This window comes from Conger conger, chromosome 18, assembly GCF_963514075.1.
Source record: "Conger conger chromosome 18, fConCon1.1, whole genome shotgun sequence".
NCBI lineage: Eukaryota > Metazoa > Chordata > Actinopteri > Anguilliformes > Congridae > Conger > Conger conger.
In genome coordinates, this window is record NC_083777.1 from 23,475,010 (window position 1) to 23,483,259 (window position 8,250).

At 50.9% G+C, this 8,250-nt stretch overlaps 1 protein-coding gene across 5 annotated transcripts in view; it reads left to right on the top strand.

Moving 5' to 3' along the window:
• The window catches only part of LOC133118056 (cullin-9), a 42,770-nt gene that overhangs the window by 20,787 nt on the left and 13,733 nt on the right, over positions 1-8,250 (top strand). For 2 of the 5 annotated variants that reach the window (XM_061227711.1, XM_061227713.1), the window contains exons 13-25: positions 480-585; positions 1,066-1,293; positions 1,748-1,880; positions 2,212-2,383; positions 3,133-3,238; positions 3,689-3,784; positions 4,074-4,249; positions 4,385-4,518; positions 4,834-5,019; positions 6,321-6,350; positions 6,648-6,778; positions 7,521-7,703; positions 7,982-8,139. In XM_061227711.1, coding sequence (XP_061083695.1) covers positions 480-585; positions 1,066-1,293; positions 1,748-1,880; positions 2,212-2,383; positions 3,133-3,238; positions 3,689-3,784; positions 4,074-4,249; positions 4,385-4,518; positions 4,834-5,019; positions 6,321-6,350; positions 6,648-6,778; positions 7,521-7,703; positions 7,982-8,139 — 1,839 coding nt within the window. The remainder of the gene's footprint in view (positions 1-479; positions 586-1,065; positions 1,294-1,747; positions 1,881-2,211; positions 2,384-3,132; positions 3,239-3,688; positions 3,785-4,073; positions 4,250-4,384; positions 4,519-4,833; positions 5,020-6,320; positions 6,351-6,647; positions 6,779-7,520; positions 7,704-7,981; positions 8,140-8,250) is intronic. The other 3 variants (XM_061227714.1, XM_061227715.1, XM_061227712.1) reach the window with 2 other exon arrangements.

Here is an 8,250-nt window from a genome sequence, read left to right on the forward strand (position 1 = left end):
CCCCCTAGAGCAGCGCTACAGTTGCACAAGTCTTTTTGTGGCTACACCTGGGTCCTAGGCATGTACCTTAGCCACTTCTTTCTTATAGTCAATGACTGTTGAGTTTAATCAGTGGTCAGCACATAGTTTGTGTGAGTATGATAATCAGCCTAGCAGTCATGTGTGGACTTCAGTCTGGATTTATCTGGGGTGGGGGGAGGTTGTTTGTTGTTGTTCTTCCCCTTTGGTCATCCTTAATGGATTATTGGCTTTTCTGATGCCCTCTGCTTCATTGTGCCACATCATGATATTTGTAATAAATCATTGTTTCTTTCCTTTATTTATGAAGAGCTGGGTGAATTGGATTTTGCTGTGTTGTCAGCCATGTGTACCCTTCAGCCATAAGTGAATCAGTGTCCATAACAGTGGGGCACATGGCCAGGTGGTGACGGTGATAATGACAGTAACTAACCGGCTATGTGTTCATCTCCTCCTCTCAGGATTCTGAATAAGTTCCTTGATAACTATGAGGAGGATCTGCTGCCCTGGCACGAGAGCATCGAGCCCTGCCTGTCCTCCATGACCGCCTTCATCAACGACCGAGAGGTAGGGAACCCGTCCCTCCACTCACTGGGGCAGTGCTGTGAGTAGCACTAGCCAGCGATATACGGCTGCTAGTATTAGCATCTGCCTGCACGTTTGTGATAGGCGAGAGTGGTGGTTCCCAACCCTGTTCCTGGAGAATCGACTGTCCTGTAACCTTTTCACGCCAACCCAGACAAAGCAAACCTCAGCGCTACAGGGCACATTGAAATGCTTAATAGTAGGATCAGGTTGGCCCAAGTAGGGTTGAAATGAAAACCTACAGGATGGTAGGTCTCCAGGAACGGGGTTGGGTTGGGAGCCACTGTGTTAGAGGGAATGGGGAGGATTCAGTGATGAAAATAAAATTATTTTCAATTGAATATCGTTAGACATATTTCCGTTAGATTCGTCGCGGACATTCGATTCGAGCGCCGCGGGTTTGAAGCCAAACCAAAGGCACGCGTTCTCGCTCACGCTCCCCGTGCTCCTCCCCTCCACCAGGTGGTGCAGCTCTTCATCCGCTTCCTGTACCGGCTGGCCACGCTGAACAAGGACTACGCGGTGGTGATGTGCCGGCTGGGCACCAAGGACGCGCTGATCAAGGCGCTGGACAAGCACAGCACCAACCTGCTGCTGGTGACCGAGCTGCGCGACCTCATCGGAGACTGCGAGAAGTACGCCAGCCTCTACAAGAAAATGACCACCAGCATACTGGCTGGATGCATTCAGGTTTAGTACGAGCTCCGTTTTTTCCTTTACCGCTGTCCGGGGGTCCGCTCCACTTCACGCGCGTGCTGGGGGGGCTTCTGGGGGGCTTCTGGGGGGATGGTGATCCGGGGGTGTGTTCGCGTGTGTCGTTTCCAATAGTTTGCCTGCACTTCGTTATCGATTGCTCATATTACATAGACAGTAATGGTATGATAATTGTATGTTTTAATGTTTTACAATTTTGAAATTGTCAAGTTTTTTTGGGCTGTTTTCCTCCTCGGGAACAGCCCTCTGCGCCCTTTAAAGCCGGCCAAAAACAATGAAAGCCAGTTTGTTGGTGTATTTTTTTTTAATTGCATTTGAATGCAGCGTACGTGCATTATGATCAGTTCGTCGCCCTGGTTTGCACTGCATATGTTGCGTAATCGTTTCATGTTTTAACCGCCACGGTTCCTTCCCCTTCCTGTCTCTGCAGATGGTTCTGGGCCAGATCGAGGAGCATCGGCGCAGCCACCAGCCCATCAACATCCCCTTCTTCGACGTCTTTCTCCGCAACCTGTGCCAAGGTCTGGAAGCCTCCTCTTACTCGAGTGCAAATGTCTGGATAGGCAAGTTGGTCATGTGACTGATGTCTGTTTGGTAACGTGACAGGTGTCCAGTGGGTCATGTTACACTTTTCCTTGACCTTTCAGCTTCTGCATAAATGAAAAACCATAGGTGTCCTGTATCAGTCACGTGACTGCGTCTCTGTCATGTGACTGTTCTCCAATGGGTCATGTGACTGCTACTTTGGCTTCAGTGCAAATCTAAAGATCTGGATGTCATTTGGGTCGTGTGACTGGCAGTTTGAGCTCTCTGCTGATTGGGTCGTGCTGAACCCGAGCCGTCTGCTGATTGGGTCCTGCTGAAACTGATCTGTCTGCTGATTGGGTCCTGTAGGGTCCAGCGTGGAGCTGAAGGAGGACAAGTGCTGGGAGAAGGTGGAGGTCTCCTCCAACCACCACAGGGCCAACAAGCTCACCGACAAGAACCCCAAAACCTTCTGGGAGTCGAACGGCTGCACGGGCTCCCACTTTATCAACATCTACATGCACAAGGGGGTGGTGATTAGGTGCGTCTCATCCTTCACTTCTCCTTCATGTGTTGCGTGTGATTTGAGCCTGTAAATGTGTCCAAGGAGCATGTTTAAATGTGGAATAGGTTCATTTGTTATTGGGGATATTCTAATAAATGTATCGGAAAACACACAAAAACCAAAACGCTATTGTATGAATTTTGCATCGTACAGAAGCTATGTGTATTTCTCTATATTGAAATATTGTTTCAATGAGGCGAGGTGTGTGGCACAGTCTATATACTATAGGTTTGATAGGTTTGATCCCTGCCCTGGCCCTTTATACTCTGGTAATGCCATCCCTCTCTGCCTTCCCCCTGTCTGAATAATATGACAACATCAAAATGCGAAAGGAGGGCAAACTCTGAAAATAAATGTCTTCCTCGGCCCTGGACAGTCAGTGCCCCGGGATGCTTTCATCAGTAAGTGGAGAGGTGGATGTGATTTGCTTTCGCATCTGCCTCTGCTTACTCAAATAGCCCTTAGTGACCTAAATCGCAGCTGTTTTTTTTGTATTCTTTTTTTATACATATAAATACTCTGTGCTGGCTTGTATTACTGCCTGTTTACATTAGCATATGGCAGAGTAGCCTGAGGTAGAATGAACGCGTGTCCCTCCAGCACTGCAGTGGAGAGTACATTCTCTGCCCCCCCCCCCCCACCCCCCCACCCCCTTTGAGAAGTACGAACAGCAGGCTTTGAGAAAGAACTCCGCTGAATGAAAACATCCCGTTTCCCCGATCCAGGCAGCTGGCGGTGCTGGTGGCCAGTGAGGACTCCAGCTACATGCCAGCCCGCATCGTCGTGCTGGGCGGAGACGACCCCACCAACATCAACACCGAGCTGAACACGGTGAGTGCAGCATTGGCATGCGTTGCGCGCGACTGAGAGTTGCACATATCAATACTACAGGTTGGCGTAGTTTCATTTTAATCCCAATTTTGGTTTCTGTATGCATATTTGAAGCGTTTGATGCCCAGGTGTGCTATGCAGAAGGTGGCGGAGCTTGTGTTCTTATTTTGAAACTGTGATTGTCGATAGTGGTTTTATTTAGATTTATTCAATCCAAGTACATGCATTGACTCCCATTTCCAGAGGCTTGATTTCTCTACTTGAACCATTGCATGATCCATTGTCTCAAAGTTTACAGGTTTACTTTCTAAAACTGCTGGGGTTCTTTCTCCATGGTTCACTTCTGTGCATTTCACTCCATGCCAGTGATACTGTGTGCTGCTGTAAATCTTTTTGAATCCCTTTAACACCCAAGAGGCGATTTCCCAACCCTGCGTGTTGTATTGACAGGTGAACGTACCGCCTTCAGCCAGTCGCATTGTTCTCCTGGAGAACATGACCCGCTTCTGGTCTATAGTGCAGATCAGGATCAAGAGGTGTCAACAGGTACGTGCTGCATTTGTCTTCTTTGTTTGTTTTGTTTTGCAGTGACCCGCGTTGTGAACCCTGTGAGTAACTTTGAGCTTGTACTGAAATTTGAGCTGAAATGGGTCCCCACTGTCTGATGAAAGCACAGCCAGGACAATGCCTCATACACTGGGGGCCCGCAGCACACAGTCTGTATGTAGCCTGTGCTGCTAAGAGGTGAAGGAGGCTGCAGTTGTAGGCAGTGGCTAGGGGGAGGCTGGCCCTCTCGTGCGCCGTTAACTCACTGCGGCGGTCCTCCCTCCTCCAGGGCGGGATCGACACCAGGGTCCACGGCTTCGAGGTTCTGGGGCCCAAGCCCACCTTCTGGCCCGTGTTCAAGGAGCAGCTGTGCTGCCGGACCTACCTCTTCTACACCACCAAGGCTCACACCTGGTGCCAAGAGATCCTGGAGGACAAGGGGCAGCTGCTGCAGCTCTTCAACAAGTAACTCCTCAATTTACACGCCTCTTACACACCTCTTACAGATGTTGTGCACATCGTTTTAACCTGCCTGTGTCACTGAATGCCCCCTGCCTGCCTCCCGCCTGGTGTAAAATGGCTGACCGTTCCCTGTGGCAGGCTGAACAGCGCTCTGCGGCACGAGCAGATGTTCGCTGACCGCTTCCTGCCGGACGCCGAGGCGGCGGAGGCTCTGGGCCGGACCTGCTGGGAGGCGCTGATCACCCCCATCGTGCAGAGCGTCACGCTCTCGGGTATGTGGGGGCTGTCCTGAGCTCTGGGGTACAGTGCTGGGAGAGGGGGGCTGGCCTGGGGGAGGTCAAAGGTCCTTCGGTGCCTCTTTATGACCCGCTCGTACAACTCACTCACCTGATCAACCCGACCATCCAAACTGTCACCCAATCCTCAAATTATCCAGACTCAATTAATCCAACCGTTCACCCAGAAGACCCATCCATATAATGGCAGGCCTTGCATTACCCTCCAGTGTCTATTTGTCCTTTTCCACCTGGACCTAGGACCAGACCAGGCTTGTTCTGTGCTGTAAGTCGTTCTCCTCTCTGCCGCAGACACGCCGGTGCTCAGCCCGCTCTCCTGGCTGCTGAGCGAGTACCTGGACAACGCCGAGATGGCCAAGCGCTGCAAGAGCCGGGCGGCCATCTTCAACTCGCGCGTGCGCCGGCTCACCCACCTGCTGGTGCACGTGGACACCAGCCGCGTGGACACCGAGGAGCTCAAACCCCCGGTCAAGTCCAGTGAGTGTGCTTCTGCTGCTGCTGCTGCTGTGTCCCCAGGGCCCCCAGGGCCCCCAACACCCATCCCATCCCCCAGACCCCCCAACACCCATCCCATCCCCCAGACCCCTCCAACACCCATCCCATCCTCCAGACCCCCCCAACACCCATCCCATCCCCCAGACCCCCCCAACACCCATCCCATCCCCCAGACCCCCCAACACCCATCCCATCCCCCAGACCCCCCAACACCCATCCCATCCCCCAGACCCCCCAACACCCATCCCATCCCCCAGACCCCCCCCCAACACCCATCCCATCCCCCAGACCCCCCAACACCCATCCCATCCCCCAGACCCCCCAACACCCATCCCATCCCCCAGACCCCCCCCCAACACCCATCCCATCCCCCAGACCCCCCAACACCCATCCCATCCCCCAGACCCCCCAACACCCATCCCATCCCCCAGACCCCCCAACACCCATCCCATCCCCCAGACCCCCCAACACCCATCCCATCCCCCAGACCCCCCCAACACCCATCCCATCCCCCAGACCCCCCAACACCCATCCCATCCCCCAGACCCCCCAACACCCATCCCATCCCCCAGACCCCCCAACACCCATCCCATCCCCCAGACCCCCCCAACACCCATCCCAACAAGCTTGTTTTAACGAGTACTTGCACTCCCCATTTCAGCCTGGCTCCACCCGCTACGCCATTTTGAAAAATGCATCCTGGGGTGGGTGGAGTTAGGATCTCATTAGCAAGAAGTATTTTACCAATCAGCACTGTTCAGTTTTTTTTTTTTTCTGCCTAATGATATTATTTTAGAAATGTTGAAATGACAGCGTGGCTTTAAAATGTGTCATTATAATGTAAGTATACAAACACTTTCGCAGCTAAAAAGAATATGTGATGGTGAGTGTAATTACCCTTCAATGCGCTTTCAGCCTCTAGAACAGGGATGGGTTCTCAGCCCGGGAACATCCAGGGCGTCCAGTCCAATCCAGCTTTAACTGTCAAAAACAATCAATTAAAATTAAGGAATTAACTAAGACACTCAATGTGAATGGGAACTGAATCTGACTCCAATGGCCCTGTCCTGCTTTAGAGGCAACCTGGCTGTAGCTGAACATAATAGATCAACATTGGTACTGTACATGTTTTGGCAATTCATCACCTTTTCTTTCAGCAATGCAAAAATTCATCCGCTCAGACTAGTTGCTTTCAATGAAAACCACTTATTGCAAGATCAGCTGTTGATCAGCTGGCAAGCCTCTGGCAGCTTCTATATTGAAGATATCTTTCTTATTTTCAGAAGGTATCAACCGAAGCAAAGATTTAAAGAGTAAGTAACAGCATAGAAGCCCATGTAATGCATTTGTTTTCATTTTTTAAATCTTTTAATTTTTAAAAACTATTATTTAACTCACTGACCCACGTTTGCAGTAACTGTAACTACTGTGAAATGGCAGCATACTGTGTTTTGACGCAGCGTGATCACATTTCTCTCAGGATACTCTTTAAAATAGTTTGTCTTTTTTTTTTTTTTTTTGGTTTCTTTGGTCTGCCATTTTGTTTCTGTAAAAATCAGCAGGGTCTTGAGAGCGTCCGCCATTTTGGCTCATGAAGTGCTGTTTTTCAGATGGCAAAGAGGGAAAGAACAAAGACGCAGGGGCGTCCTCGTCCTCCTCCTCCAGCGTCCGGCCCAAAGTGAAGAACGCCAGCAGCATCGCGGGGATCGCGCAGTGCTGGCAGGGCGTGGTCCAGAGACAGGTAAACCGCACCGCTCCGCACACCTGCACGGGCACTCTGGGTAATCCTCCTCTCTCCCTGCACCTGGGGGATGCACACCTGCACGGGCGCTCTGGGTAATCCTCCTCTCTGCCTGCACCTGGGGGTGCACACCTCTCGGAGGGATGGTGTTGCATTCTGGGTTTTCTTATAACCAGTTACTCTGCTTTTATTTTCTAAGCCGTTGTTTGTGCTAACCCTTGTTTACTGCCATGTCAGAAAGCGGTAAAACACTTTACATTGCGGCTGCTTTGCGTCTTTGCTTCCTGATTCCCTGCGGTCTCGTAGCAGGCAGAACAAAAGCCTGAAAATCAGCCAGCTGCCTCATAGCTCAGCCTGCATTCTAATGAGCTCAGAACTATGCATGCATCGTGCATAATTAAACGGCTAATTTTACATTTCTATTTCATTGAATGCCACTTAAGACCTTTACCATTCAATAAACCACTTTGCGATTAAGTGACGTGAGTAAAATGGCCTGTGGTCACATTGCACATACATTAATGCATCTTTTATTGTCTGCGTTATTGTGTACAGCTTTATTGTTTTGTTCCACACGGGAACACAGACGTCTGCCCTGAACTGTACAGTCACTTAATCATTCAAACGTAAAGCTTTCATCACCTTTAATTAGGTCACAGCAGAAAAAAGAAAAAAAATCTGTGAATTTCAAAGTCAAATAAAAGCCTGCCAGACAGGGGTGTGAAAATCGTTCTTCTTCCAGGTGAAGAAGTTTCTGGACTCAGCCTGCAGCCAGCCGGACTTCGTGGAGCGGTACAGGAACATGTACCTGCGTCTGAAGAACGCCATGGAGGAGCTGTTCGGCCAGCAGACGGCCTTCGTCCTGGCCCTGCGGCAGGGCTTCTCTGCTGCCCTGCTGCAGCTGTCCATCCTCACCGCCATGCACGTGGGTCACTCACACTGCACCTTACTCTGGGGTCTCCTTTACCACCACGCCGCTTAGGGCATTAAGGGTCGGTTTCACCGACACGGGGACACGCTTAGTCCTGGACCTAATTGAGTTTCGTATGGAGAGTCTCCGTTCAAAATTAGATTTAGTCTCGGACGAGGCTTAATCTGTGTCCAAGAAACTGGCCCTGAGAGTTTGAATATATTGTGTGTTTTGAGTTGATTGATTTTCATGTATCAGAGCTCTGATACCCCCCCCCCCCTCTCTCCGTACAGGTGAGTGAGAGGTTCGCCCAGTACATCGACCTGATGATCCAGGAGAGCGGTGTCGACTCTGGGAACGTGGAGACGCTCAACCAGCTGCAGCAGTTCCTGGAGCCAATGCTCTTCCTCTCCGGTCTGGAGCTGGCCAACACCTTCGAGCACTTTTACAGGTGAGACTACATTTCCCAGCAGGCAATGCAGCTCTCCAGGGCTGCAGCCAGCACATCCCTGCTCTTCCGCCATCTAGTGGTAAAACAGGTACTGTTACTTTGTTGGAGCCG